At 32.6% G+C, this 20,210-nt stretch overlaps 2 protein-coding genes across 2 annotated transcripts; both read right to left on the reverse strand.

Moving 5' to 3' along the window:
* Positions 1–226: 226 nt before the first annotated feature.
* Positions 227–2,791, reverse strand: LOC123196002 (isocitrate lyase). The gene is made up of 3 exons (XM_044609888.1): positions 2,689–2,791; positions 665–2,267; positions 227–568 (listed from the first exon to the last, which is right to left on the reverse strand). The coding sequence occupies exons 1-3, from the start codon at positions 2,716–2,718 to the stop codon at positions 474–476; spliced, it is 1,728 nt and encodes a 575-aa protein (XP_044465823.1). The 5' UTR covers positions 2,719–2,791; the 3' UTR covers positions 227–473.
* Positions 2,792–16,348: 13,557 nt separating this feature from the next.
* LOC123195459 (protein translation factor SUI1 homolog) lies at positions 16,349–18,631 on the reverse strand. Its single transcript, XM_044609157.1, has 5 exons — positions 18,429–18,631; positions 17,183–17,291; positions 16,877–17,082; positions 16,699–16,752; positions 16,349–16,602 (listed from the first exon to the last, which is right to left on the reverse strand). Exons 2-5 carry the CDS (start codon positions 17,217–17,219, stop codon positions 16,558–16,560), a joined length of 342 nt encoding a protein of 113 aa, XP_044465092.1. The 5' UTR covers positions 17,220–17,291; positions 18,429–18,631; the 3' UTR covers positions 16,349–16,557.
* Between the last annotated feature and the right edge of the window lie 1,579 nt (positions 18,632–20,210).

Genomic DNA, 20,210 nt, shown 5'->3' on the forward strand with positions numbered 1-20,210 from the left:
GATAATAAATTCTCTTAATTGACATATTATCGTATTAAAAAATATTACATCTAAAATTTTAAAATTTTTTATATACATTATTTATTTTCTCTTAAAAGATATATTTCGTATTATATAATATATTTATTATATTATATTAATTTAATACATCTTAAAATATATATAACATTTCATTCATATTCTATCCTAATATACGTTTAATGTTTACCCATGAATGAGATTGATGTGGCAGAGGAAACAAACTCCTTTTGGTAATTGTATTTGAAAAAGGAAACCAATGCATAAAGAAGTTATTTCACTTGAGGCCCTTGGAGAGCTAGAACAGAGTTACTAAACAGAACAATGTGGCCAAAGAATGCCCAAAAAGACTAATGACGCCAATCACATAGTGAATCATTACGGACACATAACAAATTATTTCTTCCAAGTTGCACAATACAGGGTCTGGGTGAACTCAACTTCAAGTAGCTCTCTCACATTCTTGCTTTAGCAACCATCACATTTCCTTCATCAATGTTCATCGCCCCTGGCCTACTCCATGTTTCCTTGAATTGCTCTTCAGTTACTCCTGCACAAGTAACGGCAAAAAGAGCTATCAAAAAATGTTTCATTTATTCTTAATATGTTGGAAGAAGATGGGAAATAGTTAGTTTTTTTAACTTGCCTTTGCCCATAGCAGCTGTTGAAGAAATGCCTCCCTGGACAGTCTTGAGGTACCTATCATAGTAGTTTGCACCAGACCACTTTTGGTGAGCAAGTGTGTCAACTCCATGGTTCCTTTCTTCCCTCTGGATCCTCTCCACATAAGCCAACATACCTCTCCTGGCATAATCTTTGGCAAATGTGTCAATCACAAGCGCATCAGCATGGAAACCTGCCAGTGTTATGAACTGCCAACAGTAGCCAAGCCTAGCTATTCTTGGAATAAAATCTTTCATTTGTTCATCAGTCATTCCTGATGCGTCCCAGTTGAAAGATGGTGAAAGGTTATAGGCTAACATGATCTCTGGGTGCTTTGATTTCACTCCTTCTGCAAAGTTGGTGCACTCCACCAGGTCAGGGCTGGCAGTCTCCATCCAAATAAGATCGGCATGTGGAGCAAAGGCCCAGCCGCGAACAACTGCAGCCGTAACTGACCCTTTGAACCTGTAGAATCCTTCTCTTGTTCTGGGCAAGTCCCAGTCCCAGAAGAGATTCTTAAGCCCCAATCTCTCAGCAATCTCTCTGCCTTGTTCATTGGACAGACACTTGTCATAGCTAGATTGGGTCATCCATTCATTTAATTTCCTCCTTTTCTCATCCTCACTAACATTCATATTCTTGATTGCATCAATAAGACATTCAGAGAATGTCTTGAGCTCAGCCATCGCCAGCCAATTCTGCTCAATGGCTTGAAGTTCACCTCCAGTTTTGCCGGCAGCCATTGCTTCTGCCAAAATATGAGCCAAAGCTTTTCCTCTAAGATTTGGATTTGTCGCTCCGAGAATGAACTGATGGTCTCTAGTGTCCACATTGGTTTGAATCAAATTAGCCGCAACCGCATCGGTCCTAGCAACCAAAACTGTTTCCACCCCCATAACATCAAATTGCAACCTAGCAGCCACAAGCCTATTGATGTGTTCACTAACTGCAACAAGCACTTTTCCGGCCATATGACCACATTTTTTGGTCACCGAAGACTGGTCCTCAATATGAACACCAGCAGCGCCACGCTCAACAAAAAGTTTGCAAAGTTTAACAGTTGCTGTAGTGCCACCAAACCCAGTATCACCATCAGCTATAATCGGCTTCAGGTAATCAACATAAGGGGTTCTGGCCCTGTCTTCACGGCTCATGCTCATGCGTGCCTCTTTTTGTTTTCTATCATGGTATTGCTGGGCAAAGAAAAGATGCTCCACTTTGTTTGGAACAGTGTCATAGGGGTAATCAGCAAGGTCTGGGCCTGGCTCATTGGTTGAAGTGTGGGTGGATGAGCATTGCCAACCAGAGACATAAATGGAGTCCAAGTGCTTGGCCATCATGGTTACCTGGACTGGGTCAAGTGCACCGAAAGTCCTGGAAGCAGTGCCATTGGCTTGGTGTGTTTTGAGAGTTCTCCATAACTTTTTGGCCATCTCGTTGGAGCCATAATCTTGTCTAAGGGTCCCTCGTAGAGCCACAACATCTCTTGCTGAATATGGTCGCCCGGTTAGCTTGAACCTCTCTGTGTTCCACCACGCTTGCACCTCTGCAACATCTGCTTCATATCTCCCTTCTTCCTCCATTATCTGCACAAAAGAATTCTGGCTCGTTAATGACGATATTAATGACACAATCTTGCCGAACTTTGTTCCATACAAACTATTATACCGATGACAAATTTGAGTTCTTTATTTATATATGTTAAATAATTTTTAAGCGGTTATAAAAAATAAAAAATGCCTCCATAAGTGAATTGTTCTCCATATACTTCATTAGTGAGCTTAGCAGTTTAACATAAATTTCTTAAGTACGGAACTAAAAGTGCCCTCTGAGGGAAAGATCTGTACTTGTTTTTACTAAAAGCTTTGCATGCATTGCAGATACAAAAACCCATTAGTACAGTTCAGCCCCACTTTGAAAAAATGATCTAAGAAATTTAGTGAAAAACACAAAGAAAGATGGAAGTAATGTTTGGGAGAAGAAAAGAATAGCTGTTCTCAGGTTTACCATTGAAGGCACTGAGTAAGATGCAGCCATGGTAGAACTTGGGATTGCTGTAGAAAAGCTTTTGTGATATAAATGTAATCTTACCAACTAAGAGAAGTTCATGCAAAAAGCCTCCTCCAAGCTCCTCAATTTATAACAGAAGGCGGGCTGAGAAGATAACAATAACAATGCCTCTGTGGATAAGAAAAAAACAGATTCCAAGAAAATTCCACTGCTTTAATTTTCCTCAATTGTGTTTATCCACGTTGCTAACTTCTGCATAGTTTTCTTCATAAAAAAAAACAAAATTGCAATTGTTATCTTCAGAAAAGTTTGAAACTAATCCTTGGGAAGCTGCATTTGCACGCAAGTAAGGTGATGTCATTTCTTCAACTATCCTGTGCCACTGCCACACTTTGCTCCTGTCTTATTTCATTTTGCATTATGCCATCTATTTTTCTTCATGATTTTACATATAAGTGGTTTCAGTTTTTCCTGTTCCTATTTGTATTATCCGTTATTCAACACATTAATATAACGTAATCATCTAGCTTCCAAATTTGATAATCGTGCTTGTATAGGCATATTTTCAAAAACACAAGTCATATTCATTATAAAAACACATTTAATACACAATGTAGGTAGCTAACAAAAGGTCATATACATTTAGTTTGACCCATATAAAAATACACATTAATTTATATATTATATCAGGAAAGAGAGACAAATAATACATCGAAGAGTAGAGAGGAGATGAATTCAATATGAGATTTAAAGATATTTCAGATTTGAAAATGCAAAAAATGTATGTTTAATCGATTTCATGATTTTTTTTTAAAAAGAAACACGTCGACATTTCGTACAATTTTTAGGGAGTTTTGAAAACGAAAATATTTTCAAAACGTGGAAACGTACCTCATTGTGAGTTTTCATGCTACTTTGCTTCTCTATCATAATTCTAGTGCAGTATGAATCCATTTCAAGATGTCTATCTGGCTAGGAATAGGCAAGTTTGATCAGTATTTGCACTTGACCTCAACAAGGAGGGGAGGAAGAGGAGATGGATTAATTCTTACTCTATCTATAAGCTAACTGATATTGTTAGCTCGCTTATTCTAAACTTGTAAAATTATGATACAAACATTAAATCACATGGTAAATCTAATTCAATTCAGTTAAGATCAGGTCGAACCTCTAATTCTCAAACATGTGGTCGTCTCGGAACTAAACACGTAAGGAAATTATCCATAATGCAGGAATTACTTGTCACCCTGTCGGTGAGGAAGCCAATTGAATGGATAAAACTAGCTACCTGTATACGCATATGCAAAAGTAAGCGGTGCTTTAGTAGTTATCTCTTGAAACGCACCGCCTGGTTAACAAAGATAGAAAAGGTTTGACTGGGCTGGAGACCTGGTGGCTGCTGGTGGCAGATGGGGTGACGACAGAAGTTGTTGCAAGAGATTGGAATTGTAAGTCCCGAGGAAGGTTAAGATAAGGCTAAGCCTACCTCATTTTCATCCAGTTCTATCCTGAAACTTTGGTTTGGTTACTGTCATCTTATTTTTTATAAATGCTATATGGTATGGGCAGCTATCCCTCAGCAGAATCGCGAATCGTCCATTGCGGTGCCGGTGCATCTATTTAATCGGCTAATGAGTGGTAGATAATAACACACCAGGGCAGGCGCTTAATGCTAACCAATTGGTCTACGGATGATAATACTTGCAAGCCAAATAGCTGACCCGTTTATGCCATATATAGTAGAATAAGAGTTGTTTTAAGGTAAGGCTACACATGATGTGCATGAGGTGAGCAGACCTCCAGTATGGGACTAGTCTAGGCGTAGGAAGAGTTAAGTTTAAATCTAAACTTGAGTTCGATAAATTGTGAAGGGTGAGTACCCGAGCTCAACTTCACACATGGTGTTCTAGCTCAACTCGAACAGGTTTGATCTTATATATTTGAGCTTGAAAAGCTCAAGTTTTCTCAATGTGAGCTATTCTAACTTTTGAAAGCATTATGTCACCATTCGTCAATAGTATGTATTTTTTAATCTAATCCTCTCTCTTCACACTTTATTGGTGCTTGAAGATACAAGTTAAACATGTAATACCCAAATATTGGTTTTGCATAATACATAAATTTTTATGTTACTTGTAATAATTTTTTAATTTTGATTATATAAGAGATTATCATAATAAAAAATTTATAATTTTTTCTTTATTTTTTATAATTGTAGATCATATGGATGAAATTGTAATTAGTACATAATCGATGTAACTAAAAATTTTTTACAATTAAATTTTCATTATTAATAATATTCCTCTTACCATAATCATGAAATTTTTATTGTTATTTTAATAACCAATAAATATTATTTTTACAACAAAAATATTAATTATTTATATTATATTTAGTGACTAGTAATTTGTTTATAACAAAATAAATATTTATTGTTGATATTATATATAGTAACAAATAAATTTACTTAGAATGATTGAAATATTCATTATTAATATTATGTTTAATAATTAATAAATATAGTTATAATAATAAAAATATTTATTATTGATATTATATTTAGTAACAGATAAATATTACTATAATGATATCGGTATTTATCGTTATTGTAATTTTTAATAAGTACAATTGTTTTAACAACAAAAATATTCCTTATTATTTGTATTTTTAGCGATTGGGCTTACTCCCCTCATCACTTATATTAAAGACAAAACTTTTTTAACCTATCATTAAGAGATTGAATGGAAAAAGTTATAGCAACTTTTTTTTTTTTAATTGTTAAAACCTTTTTTTAATAGTGGAATCACTTCAAAATCATATAGTACAAACACTTGGTTGGTGGAGGTTTTTAAATTTGTGTCTTCCCTCTCATTGATGCGCAAGCAGGCGTGATATTGCTTTCCAGTGAAGGCACTTGATGAAGCTCAACTTACAGGTCTTGCATCAACCTTTCTTGGGTCCATCCTACATATCAATTTGTTAAACAAAGAGGAAAATGCAAGATAATTTTTCATAAACAAACATGAAATATGCAATCCTAAATCTGCAAGATTTATATATAAATTATAAAATATTGAATATTATTCTTTATAATTATAGAAATATCTGAATCGTTATACAATCAAAATTCGTTAAGTTGCTGAGATAACTTGTCGAACTTACCTCTCGATGTGACTTAATTTTTTACTCTAAAAATCTCCATAAGTGACAACTTTCAATGAGCAAGTCATATTGTATTAAGTTTTGAAGCGGTGGCAGACTCAGTAGAGGTCAAGGAGGGTTGACCCTCCTTGACTTTTAAAAAAAAAATTAGGCTTAGATGAATTTACAATTATACCCCTGTTTGTATATATTATAATTTACAATTTTACATTCAAATACCTTCCCAATTATACTTAACACTGGCAAAATAGGATAACTGTTTTTGAGTTTCTCACCATTTTCTCTTCTTTTTTGTTCAAAGTATTGACCTTTTCCAGTTTTCATCAACTGTCTACCACTATCCACTGGGACAAGAAAATTAAATTAAGGGAAACTTTTAAATAGATACAGCACTATAATATAAATATATTAACAACCTATTATTAATATTTTATTAAGGAATATGTCAATACTCCTTGGCAATTTTTTGTCCTATTTGTCTGTAAAATATTTGTTCTTTGTCTTCTTCGACAAATTTTAATGTCAAAATCGTTGGCTAACAAAAGCAAACTTTTCATACCAATATAATATATAGCAAGCTCATGAATTAAATCATTATGAATTGAACTCTAGGCCACTTTCTATTTCATGTTGGTACATTTGGGTTCTTGGAATAAAGCCAAACTCTAAATAAAACTAACCTTAATAAAGCAAACTTTTTATTAAGGAAACTATAATGTTTGCAACAATACACTAATACAGTAACCTGTTTTATATACATGATTTTTACATGGCATATTGATAAAATTCTTTTTACTTTCAACATAGGGCGATTTTATTGTATTAACTTTTTACATGTGTTTTTGTGACAGGTATTAGTAACAAATAAAGTAACTAAGGAATCACATATTTTATTGAGCTCTTAAGCAATTGATCTTGTGTTCAAGGATACTGCCTATATATTGTATTAACTTTTTACATGTGTTTTTGTGACAGGTATTAGTAACAAATAAAGTAACTAAGGAATCACATATTTTATTGAGCTCTTAAGCAATTGATCTTGTGTTCAAGGATACTGCCTATATGCTTCTATTTTCTCTATTTATTTTTATTATGTGATAGTGTAATTCAACTGAAATCTAACTGATAGAATGTAATAATATATTGTTGTTTTGAAATAGTATGAAGAAATATTTCAGAAGGAAATCAACAATGATCTCATCATCTGAATAAGAGGATAATATTGATGATTCAAGGAAAAATGTGGATGTCAATTTGTAAGATCTTTCTATGGATCGGCTTATGAGCCCGAATTTTAGATTATGATCCTAATATTTGAGATCAAATTAAAAGATTGTATTTGAAAATGGATCCTTGTTAACCAAAAGGCCATGAGTTTCTTTTTAGAGATTTTGATGGATTTTCAAGGCGATTTGTTGTTTCTTGGTTTAATGAGTTTGATCAATGGTTGGAATATAGTATAGCGAAAGACAGTATTTTGTTTTTATTGTTATCTTTTCAAGCCAAATGTTTGTGATAAAAGGGGTGGTGATCGTTTTGTTGGTCAAGGGTTTTCAAATAGGAAAAAAAAAAGAAAAACTGAACATTCATTTTGGAAGTGCTAATAGTACTTATAATCAAGCTCAAAGAATATGTGAATCATTATTGAATCAAGAGCAACATATTCAGACATTTTTTTATAGACATTCTTCTGAAGCACAGACTAAGTATCAAACTCATTTAAATGTTACATTGACTGTGTCTGTTTTCATCTAAGACAAGGACTAGCATTTTGTGGTTATGATGAATCTTATAATTCAAACAATTAAGAGAATTTTCTTGAGCTTCTACGATTTCTTGTTGATCATAATGAAGATGTTTATGATGTTGCTTTCAAAAATACTACTAATAATCTCAAATTAACATCACCTAAGATTCATAAAGATATTGTAAACACTGCTTCATATGAAATTGTAAGTGCTATCATTCGAGATTTAGAGGATTTTTTATTCTTTATATTGATGAGTCTCACTCACTCAAGACATCACTCGACAATTTTTTTTCTAAGCATGGGTTGAGCTTTTCTAGAGTGTAAGGACAAGGTTATGATAGAGCTAGTAATATGCAAGGAGAATTTAATGGTTTGAAGACATTGATTTTAAAAGAGAATAGATGTGCTTATTATATTCATTATTTTGCCCATCAATTTCAATTGGCTCTTATGGCTTTAGCAAAGAACCAAGATGATGTTAATGACCTCTTTAATATTGTGGCAATTATAGTTAATATTGTTGGTGTTTCATCAAAACATTGTGATATTGTTATAGATAAGCAAACTTGTAAAGTTATTGAGGCTCTTTCTAATGGTGAACTTTCAAATGGAAAAGGTCTTAATTAGAGTCAAATTTGAAACGTGTTAGTAATACGCGTTAGGGCTCACATTATGGTTCATTTATGAGCATAATCTTGTTGTTCTCATCCATGATTGATGTTCTTGAAATTGTGGCAAAGGATGGGATAAACTCTACGCAAAGATTTCAAGCAAAAAATATATTGAAATTGATGCAGTCATTTGACTTTGTGTTTAGTCTTTTTATGATTAAGGATGTACTCGGTTTTACAAATGAACTTTCTCAAGCACTACAAAGAAAAGATCAAGATATTGTAAATGCTATGAATTTAGTTGAAGCATGTAAGCAAGCTTTGCAAGTGATGGTGGATAGTGGATAGCAGAATTTATCACACAAAGTTTGTTCTTTTTGTATCAATCATGACATTGATGTCCCAAATATGGATGATAAATATTTTATTTAAGGGCAATCACAATGCAAAACTCAAGGTATCACAAATGTGCACCATTATTGCATTGAAGCATTTTATAGTGTGCTTGATATGCAACTTTAAGAGTTGAATGATCATTTCAATGAGGTAAACATGGAATTGTTTATTTGTTTGGCATGCTTATGTCCAAATGAGAATTTTGTTGCTTTTGATCAATAAAAGTTTATGCGTCTTGCTGAACTTTATCCAAAAGATTTTTCTGACTTAGAACTCATGACACTTGATTCTCAACTTGATGTTTATATTTTGGATGTACACCATTTGATATGCAACTTCAAGAGTTGAATGATCGTTTCAATGAGGTAAACATGAAATTGTTTATTTGTTTGGCATGCTTATGTCCAAATGAGAATTTTGTTGCTTTTGATAAATAAAAGTTTATACGTCTTGTTGAACTTTATCCAAAAGATTTTTCTGACTTAAAACTCATGACACTTGATTCTCAACTTGATGTTTATATTTTGGATGTACGTTTTAATGCCAATTTTTTTGGATTGAATGAGATTGGGGATCTTGCAAGATTGATGGTTGAAATTAAGAAGGATAAAGCTTTTCCATTAATTTATTTGTTAGTGAAATTAGCTTTGATTTTACTAGTTGTCATTGCTAGTGTAGAGAGAGCATTTTTAGTAATAAATCTTATGAAAAATCATTTGCGAAATAGAATGAGTAATCAATAATTAAATGATAACTTAGTTGTATATATAGAGAAAAATGTATTTGATAGTATTGATAATGAAGTTATTATACAATATTTTCAAACGATAAAATCACATCAAGGACAATTATGAATCTATTAGTTAATTATTGTTTATTAATACAAATATTTATATTTATATTAATTTAAAATTTATTTATGTTATTCTAACCTTGACCCCTCTAAACATCATTTTTGGGTCCGCCACTGTTTTGAAGCAAAGATCCATGCAATATATAGAATAGGTTAATTAACCCCCTATTAAACTCCAATAAACCTCAAAGTCTATACTTATGTTGTTTACTCAGATCATAACTTTTAAGTATATTAGACTTATCTTTATTAATCACTTAAGCATATCTGTAAACTAGCATCTATTTAATTAATTGATTTTATTAACCCAAAATTACAATTAATGTTAACCCATATCAGAAAATTTCCAATAGAAAAAAGTTACTTGTTGGTTTGTTTACTTCCTGGTTTCATTTATTTGGTTGATTTATAAGAACTATGGACTATATAGAACAAATTAAGATGAATAGATGATGCATGCATGCTGAAACAAAATAAGATGAAGAGAGTGAAACTTTATCCTAGGAATAGCTAGAAATCATGGGAGCACCAATTTCACTAACGATGAACTTAAGATCACAAAAAGATATCATCAAACAAATTGTTAGCCAAATTCATCCTAGATGGTTATAGATTTTTTTGTCAATAAAAGCCTCCAAAGCCTTTTTTAAATACATCGTGCTTTGCCAGTAGAGTTGAGCACTTTCTTGCTACTAAGCATTATCGTTAATCTATAACCTAATTAACAAACAGAGTCCGAAGCCACCCAAGTATGGTCCAAGGCTTAATAAAGACTTTGCAGATTAGTGTTACTCCTAAGCTAAAATGACTAAGTAAATACACACGCATGGAAATTAGTTATAATAGCAGTGTTAACATGAAACTAATCCAAAGGTATCAAAACATAAGGTTTTATGGCTGAAAGTCTTAGAAAACAGCCACCGAGGGAATTCTCCTATCTGGCCTTAAAAAGTGGGGCAAACAAAGCATAAATAGAAAAGGGTTACTAGAACCATCGTTCTTATATGCAAAAAAATAAACAAACCACTAAGAAGATCATACATCAAAGACCAAAGTAAAGAATGCTTTTACGCCCAAAAGGTTTTTCCAATGCCAACACTTAATGGTGTCTGAATGACAAATTATGATCAAAGGTTTGGGATTCTTGACTTCAATTTGAGACCTAAAGAGTCAAAAAGTAAGTTAAGGTTTCACAAGTGTGTTAGAAGTTTGAACATAAATCTTCACTTTAAAAGTTCTAATAGTTCATCAGTTTACAATTTAACTAATGTGATATTGACAATGAATGGGGATATATGTATTTTGAATTTACTAAAATGACATCATTTTACCAACTTTATGTAAAACACTCATAAGTCTATCAAACTGATCATTGTCATAACAAACTTAAACTTAAGCTTAATAACAATGCAAACCCATGGCTCATGCTCAAGTCAAAACAACTAGTGTCGAGCTTGAACAAATTGAATTGATAATCAAACTCAAACTAGTTTGACTCATATCCAACCCTTCCAACCCTAATATAACATGCTGCTAACAATTTCTCATACCATGAATTGAGGGCTTTAGAACATGAGATACCAAACTAACTTTCTTTCTTAGTGGATTCTGAATTCTTAGAAAATAATAAAGGTGGTCGTGATTGAATAATAATCTCGTGTAGCCACGTAAATCATACAATTATAAGTATTTAGATTTTAAGGCTGGGAACAATTTCTAATTCAACTTTATTGGGGATGGGTTGGATAGGGTAAGCTACACTATTTAGCACTTCAAGACATAACAGAATAGAACCTTCATTTCATTTTCACTCGTTCATTGTAATAATTATTATTAATTTATATGAAAAACATTTTTTTCTTATTTAAATATTATTTCATATTTAAATGGAAAGCTTTTATTCTAGTCTTTTTTAGATTTTTTTTTGGGTATGCTCACTTAGGTGGTGTTGAAACCATAACTTCTCTGGGCCTTCTGTTTTAGCCTTGGGTCATCTGTCGGCATGGCTTTCTCAACATGTTCTGCCTTCATTTGCCATCAAATCTTCTTCTTAATATTTTAAGAGAATTTAAATTAATTGCCCAAATATAATTGGTTTAAAGAAAAATGCCCAAGTTTGAAGGATTAAAGTCGAAATATCCAAAAGTCAAACAACTTGTGTAAAAATGTCCAACTATTTTAAAAAAATACCTTTTATATCTTCCATGTAAACCCCCACCTTTCATGCATTTCTCACACCATCTAAATTTTCAGTTTTATTCAATATCCGATACTATAGATTCGTTCGAAAAGAAGAACATTCATATTTCTGAGTTTGATTTGTGATAACAAGTTATTTATATAAATTTTAACTCAAAATTTAATTTATCCATTAATTTAAGTTCGTATGTTTTAAAAATTAATATAGAATTGTGTCATAAAATGACATTAAAAAATATAAAAGGTATTTTGATATTAGACAAAATATAAGAGTATTAAATAAAAATTTTCAAAATATAGAGGATATTTTGATACTAGACATTGTACAAGGGTGTTAAATGAAATTTGTAATAATATAGAAGATATTTTGATAATTGATAAAAAATAAGGGTGTGAAATAAAATTTTCCAAAATGGGGCATTTTGATAGTATACTTTAACCCAAAACCAAACAAGTCTCTTCTATCATCCCTTAACATCTGTCTTAATATGAAGAAGTGTATTTATACTTCACTAAATCTCATATTTGGAAAATGCAAAAAGTATCCAAAATACATGCTCTCGAATAACCTTAATTGCTCCTTTGTCAATGTAAATTTAATCTTGGACATTAGATCTCATTGCATCTGTGATGTGGCCTTTGTCCGAAAGTGTCGCTCCACGTCTGGGAATCTTAATTCCCCCTTCGAGTTCCCACATTTTTTTTTTTGTGAACTTTTCTGTGAAAAAAAAAATTGTTATCATGACAAATTGGATAATAATATCGAGAATATAGATAAAATTTCAAATCTATATGTCAAACAACCTTAACATATGGGGGTATTTTGGTCATTTCACATTTATTGGGCAATTTTGCTTTATGTGAATTAATATAGGTAGTTTTGCTTAGTTTGGGTAAGTTTTGGGCAATTTGTTTAATTTCCCATATTTTAATGTGGTGCATTGCTTAAGCAAATGTGAAAACACAAAAAAGGACCTATTAATATTCTACATCAAATATTCAAGTTGACGTGGCTGATTAACACTCATCTTCCTTAATTGTGACTACCCTATTTTTTTAATCACTAAGTTTTCATCATTATAATTATATTAATCCCTTCTGTTATGATTTTAAATATAAGATATGAGATTTAGATCACATATTATAAATAAGATAGTAATATAAGCTTTTGAAGTGTGAGATTTATATAACTTTAAACTTTTCAATCTTAATAATTAACTTTTAAAATATGATTCCTTCGTCACTTCCTTATCTAGAATAAACTCCATCTACTTTTTTCACAAGCGTACTCATTATAAATACGATAGCAGTATCAATCATATCAGGGAGATGGGACCCATTGTTGAAATTCCCTAAAATAATGGACTTAGGAGGGGATATGGAAGAAAGAATTGATGGTGCATTCCTGATTAAGAATAAAGATGATAGGTACTGAAGAGAAATAATAGCTGGACAGAACCAAAGCAGAACTGGTAGCATAAAGGTGAAGTGTGGTCATTAATGGCTGTCATGAATAAGCCCCATAAGCGTGTCCCTTTCTGTGCGGTCTATTTATTGTATGGTAAATTCTAGCTAACCAATTAGACAAAAGCATCTCTCTGTTCAAGTGTCATTGAGTAGTAAATTCTTGTTCTGTAAATGTTTCATTATTCTGTTACAAGTACTGAAATATAAACTAGAGTTTGTCAGGGAGAATGTAAAGTTAAGGGTTTAAATGAGGACAAAGTTTTGTGCTTGAGCTTGAGAACAAAAAGAAAAACCTTCACATAAATCATGTCACAGAAACCATATATTTACAGATACTTGAGCTCCTGAATCACATCACAAAAGCTTACAATCCAAACATTAGTAGGCATATACGCTGAAAGAACCATGTTGCAAACACACTAAGAAATGCCCCATTTGGCAAAGTTCCATACTATACTTTCCTCCAACCCCCAATATTTTCCAGGCACAATACTGACAAGCCAATTGGTTTTAAAAGGGCTTCTCAATTCATTCACTGGTGGAGAATCTGGAAGTCCAGTATTTCTCAATTTCCTCGGCTGTTCTTCCAGGAATTCTTCCAGCAATCAGAGACCACCTGAAGTAATAAAACTTAAGTTTCAATAGGCTCCTTGCTATTTAATTTTTGAATATAGAAAGAAGAAAATGAATCAACCCCACCTCTCACCAACCAGATTAAACATCCTAGTTATAAGAGTTTCTTCATCTTCCGAAAATTTAAGCTTAGAGTCTTGACTAGATTGGTCTGCAACAAAGAAATAAAAGTCAGCCATTAAGAATTAAACACGAGAGGAAATTGAAAAAGGTGCACCTGTAGAATCCACAGAGGCATCATCAGGAGTTTGATCCAAGTCAGCCATCAAAAGTTGAAACAGCAAAGCCCAAGAATTCAATGAATAAAAAATAATTGCGTGTTGTGCGGTATGAATGTGAAATTGAAAGGCGGCTATGGAGTAGTATTAATAGGATGGAGAAGAAAGGGCCGTGTCAGTGTGAAAAGGAAAGCTAAGAAGAATGGTAGTTGATGGACATGGAGTAGGCTTTAGTCCAACTTTGATAGGTAGTTGAACACTTGAACCGTTTGTTGGTATTGGTATTTTATCTTCCCTACTTCTGCTCATAACTTTATTTCAATCCCAACAGACTCATTCATGGAATCAGTTGTCATAGCTTTAAGTTTAACGGTTTGGATATGACAATAGAAAAGTCAAATTGGTGTTAGTGCTGAACACGCAAGTTTGTCCAGAAAGTAACTGTTTGGTAAGAGAATTGGCAAGCAGATTACCATGAGGATGACACTAAAGTTAGCAGTAAATGATAAAAAGGCTAAGCCAAAGGAAGAACGATAAGACAAATATTATTATAATGGGAGAGCAGTAGGCCTAGGTCTACCCCAGCTTTGTCGGGTTGCTGTTCTGGTCTGGTCTTAAATAAAACAGATCTTTCAATCACTCGCAATTTGCACCGTGCACTATCATGTAAAGACTTTGTTAAGTTAATAGACAGAAGTACTGGACAAACAATTTTACTCAAGTAAAATTACTTATGACTTGGTAAGGTAATTATCTCAACAAATGTTTAACTTATTATTCATGGCTTAGATTGACTAATCAACCGTTTATTGACGAAATTAGCTTGGAAAGTTTGTAGTTAGTCTTAAAATTACATTAGAGGAATAAAATTAATGTAATTTTATAGGAAAATTAATTAACCTTTTTTTTTAATCCTCTTCTAAACCTAAACCCATTTTTTACAGATATTACAAATATAACTTTGACACCAACTTCATACTCATTTTATCCTCGTCTTTAATCTTAAGAAATAACATGAATGACATCCGTTTATCAAATATATATATTTATCTCATAAACAGTGTCTATAAATATTTCTCATGTATAGTATTGCGCTTACCCTACTACCCCATGCCTATCCACATTTTTTGTTAATAATACCCCTATGAACTAGAGTTGGATTCAAATCAAGTTTATTGAAGCTCAAACTCGAACTCAAATTTAAGCTTGAAAATTAAATATTTTTTAGTTTGAGCTTGTGCTTTAGAGGTATTTGGATCTGAAAATTCACAAGCTTAAAAAAATTCAATATGGATCGACTAAATAATATCATTGTGATCAATACACATCAAAATAACGTCGTTTTAATTATTTTTGTTTGACTACAGTATTGAACTGAATCCAACTTTATTCAAGCTCAAACTCGAGTCAAAATCAACTTCTTTTAAACAAATCAAGTTTTAACACCTTTGAAGCGTGCTTGACTACACTCAATTGTCCAACTCAAATCCAGCCCTAGCATGAACAACATCATGCCTAACCCATGTCTATCTGTTTATCCCTGAATAATACTAATATCTCGTGAACAATGTCATGAAGTACCCATAAACAATTCACACCTATTCATTTACCCAAAATAGTACCTATAAATAGTATCGCACCCACCCGCCTCCTTTTTCCAATAAAATCAAAGTATTCTATTTCAGTCTAAAAAACTACTTTCATTCTAATGTAAATTTGATGTCAATATGATATAAATAAATCATTCATATAACTAAATTAATTACAAAACAATAATAAAAACCAAAATTTACAAATTAACGAAGTAAGATTCATCATCATACAAAGAAATCTCATAGTTTAAATTCTAAATCTTTAAATAAAATATTAAACAAAATAATGAAATGTTATATTCTTAAATTAAGACGATTTTGATGTAAGATTTGATATACCCATACGATACATAAAAGATAAATTAAAATTAAAATTGTATAGCATGCTTAAAAAATAATTAAATTAATTAATATCCCAACTTTTATATTTAAATTCGAGTAAACCCAATTATCCCAAGTTGATAAACATCCAGCTTTGAAAGTGATCTGAATCGCAGATGCCGACCCAGCTAATTCTCCCCTTTGTCACTGAGGTCCAGACAGGTGCCCAAAAGTTTTTATCTCAAGTAGGCACACTCAAAGGGATCACCACATCTTGCGCAAATTTTCATGTAGGCCTTGTTACCCTTGTATAATGACACTGCCCCTGGCTGAGGCTTGACCATATTACTTTGAGATGAAAATTTTTAATTTATTTATTGTTTTTCCTGTAACAACCAACAGTAATGACAACATTGCGCAAACTCAATCTGTAAATTTAGTGCCAAGTCACCACATGAACATAAATCAGGAAAACATAACTTTATTCTCAATAAAAACACAGCCAGAAGATTAAAACACCACACCCAACCAGCTGTTTCAAACTTTTTGACGAAGCACATACACAACAATATTTAGTAGGACCACGTAAATATAAGTTCTGATCAGATATTTCTTGCAACTATGCATAAGCAATGCCAACTACATATAGTAACTTCTTTACTACTCAGAAGCCATGGATTTTGATGAAATCCTTCCTCACAATGCCAGCCTGTTTGGCCACAAGATCAAAATCAATATTACACAAAGCACAAACAAAGTTTTCTTTCATACATAAATACTTGTTAATGTAATCATATACCATTACCTGAACAAGGAAGGTTGACACGTTCTTTCTTTGGTCACCCTGAAGTTGTATGACCTGAAAATCGTATAAAAAAATTCATTCAGGTTTATTTTTATATGCATAACCTTTCTCTCAATACTAAACACTATTCTAAGTAAACATTGATTTTAAAACATATAACCAATGGTCCGTGACTGACCTGGCCTAACTCAGGGTCCTGAACAACGGTGCCATTACAGCAGAACTCTTTCTTGAGGTCCTTGAGAATCTTGTTGTAGCTGTAGTCCTTCTTCAACCCTTGCACAGTTGTCAGGCTTTTCCTCCCATTACGTTGTTGGACACGAATATGGACGTAATCTTTTGAACCAGCACCTGAGTCCTCAGCATTTGCCTCAGCGAAGGGATCTGCCCCACCATATAACAAACAGAAATCGACGATAAAAGACTTGACACATTGTCATGGATCCAAACATATACAAAAGAATCAGCTTTAGCCATAACTCACCAAAGGCACTTGGAATCTGGTTGTCAAATTCAGACATGAACCTTGGTTGTTGGGGGAAGAGCCGGTAACCAACAGTTGATTCCCTTTGATTCAATTAAAATGACCTCAGCTGCAACCAAGAGCAGAAAAAACGTCAGTCTGAAATTGGAAATAAAACAATAAATAACTTTCAACTAGATTAGCTAAAGAAAACATTTCAAAATCCCATATGAGCTAACACAATTCCATTTAAAGAATTTCTAGAAACAAATCTTAATGTAAAAATACAGGCAATAGAATCTTATGGGCAACAACCATATCCTTTAGTACTTCTGATCTCATAGTCCTTGAGTTAAAAAAGGTTATCACCCTACTAAAATCATGGTAAATGCTATACTTCATTGCATGGACAAATGTCTTCTAATAACAGCCATCAACTAGCACAGCTAAGATAGTTTGTATATACAGAGGAAATACAAAGAGGCACTAATTATGCTAAGTAATAATATCTTAGACTTACTTTCTCAATACATTTTAAATCCATATTATTCCCTCAACGTTTATGACTCTGAAAATTGTCCTAAACATCTCTATCCTCAAGCCAAACGAACAATACTTCCTCTGAAATGCATTCATATAACTAATATATCAATTCTAGACATCAAAATTGTTCAGGAAAGATATTACACATATTCAAAACCACAAAAATAGTTCACTCATCATCGGAAAGACAAATCATATGCACTATTTCCCTAAGGCATAAGTCAGCATCACCAACGATTTCCCATAAATTGCAAAAAATGAAATACGGTACTAAAACCTTTAATTGACAATTCGCCAACATTCAGCTTAATCAAGCGCTCAATACATTGAACAAATAAGAAACCAGAACAAATTAGAATTACTCCCTAGAAAATGAATTAAATTTAAAAAGCCTGATATTTTCTTAATCCCCATAATGATCCATGAATCAAAGTAAGCTTTCTCAAAATAGAAAAATTGATGAAGCCACTGATCAAACGCTCAATCTTCACTAACATGCAGACCAACAACAGATGCAGTAATATCAATATCCTAAACCCATTAACCAACGGAAAAATTAATAACAGGGCAATCATGTGCGCACAACCACATGAAGAAATTGATTTCAGTTAGAACAAAAACAGAACATTAAACAAAGATAAACAAATTCGTAAGAAACAAACGTATGCGAACATGATTAATGAGTGAATAAAAATCCAAACCCAGAAGAAGATCATTAACATACAGAGAGATGAAGAATCGGAGAATCTTATAGAAAATGTGCAAGGATTGGATTGTGTTCGAGCTGAGGTAAGGTTGTTATATAAACGAAGAGGGCTCCTCGTGACCACACAACCGCATTTTCTTATTGGACGCTTTGCTTCTTGACCGTACGTATCTTAGTCGGTTCTGTTTTGTATGTTTCTACGGTTGAGATTGTAAGATGATTAAGACAATGAACGGCTATGATTTTATTTCAAGTCTCAAAGTTAGAGGATAATACTGGACATGACGATTCTCTGCGTCCTATGCACGCTTCTATCGGCAAAGAGAAATAAATAAATAAAGGTGATGAAAATAAAATATATTCGGTTGTGATTGGGGTACCAAATCGGTGTCGTATAGTCGGCCCATTTCGGCCCACATTCCCAATATTATAAGGAATTTATGTTTTTAGCTTTTTAATTTTTTTATTGGCTAAATTTTAGTAAATGTTTATATTATTAAATAATTTTATTACAATATATAATTTTTATTAATAGTATTTTAAGTATTTTTTCCATTGAAAGATTATTCCCATTCAATCCTCTTTTTGAGCATATAGCATGAGAGTATTATCGTAATTTTAACTTCATAAGCGTATATAATAGTTTATACATAATTATTTATTATTTAAACATATGCACGGGTGTACACTCTCTTAGTCGTGATTGTGCACCCTTCTCTATACAATGATCATGTATTTATAACATTTGATAATCATAATTCCAAATTATTGTTATGATCATGCACCTTTAGTGTATACGATTGCTCACTCATTAACTAAACACACGGTCATAAATCTCTTTGTGAACGATTGTATGTCCTTACATAATACTCATAGCGTGCACCCCATGCATGACCATTACCCATTGTCTACACTCTATCAGGTATATGATCGTTCATCACCAAATGCACAACCATGCATCGTCGTTTATAAATATATTTCTAGTATTTCTAATGTTTATCTGTATGCACTAATGCTTGAAATCTCTACTTCCCTAGGTCATGAATAACATTCTATTTCTAATGTCGACATGAAACTCTACCCATTTGATATATACATATTACTTAAATCTACATATCACTATTTGAAACACATTCAATTTCATTCTATACCATTTCAGCATACACATTTTCACATTATTATCATAGCATGTTGTATTTATTGATAACATGCATACAAACTCACATCAAAACTCATTCATCACAAATTAGCAAATACAATAGAATTAGATGTGGAACTATCATTATCTACTTGTCTTCCAAAGTCCAACAAAGTTTTTCAGAAGATTGTTCGTTTTCTAACAATTCAATTAGTCCTTTCGGACATCCAATAATGTCTCACAACCCTCTATTTTACTCTTTTTATTTGTCTTTATGGATTTCATAAAATATGAATGTTAATGTCCCTACCAACATTTTCAATTCTCTTTATATTTTTCATCAAATAATGTAGCTCATGACAATGTAACTTTTATACATAGTCCTTTAAGCGGTTCCAACTATCCTTATCATATCCCTTGATCCCTGCAGACCCTGTTATCTAATAATCATTAGCATGCACAACCATGCACTATCTCATGCATGGTTGTACATCACAACCGGTTACAATCTTGCCTTCCTAGCTAGCATACGCTCCTATCATGCTCGATCATACATCATCACATACATAAAATTGAATTACAACAAACAAGGTAACTAGAGAGATATTGCACTCGTTATTGCTATTTTCCTTGATGAACAACTATAGGTCCAACATATGTCA

The sequence above is a fragment of the Mangifera indica genome, chromosome 14, assembly GCF_011075055.1.
Source record: "Mangifera indica cultivar Alphonso chromosome 14, CATAS_Mindica_2.1, whole genome shotgun sequence".
Taxonomy (NCBI): Eukaryota; Viridiplantae; Streptophyta; class Magnoliopsida; order Sapindales; family Anacardiaceae; genus Mangifera; species Mangifera indica.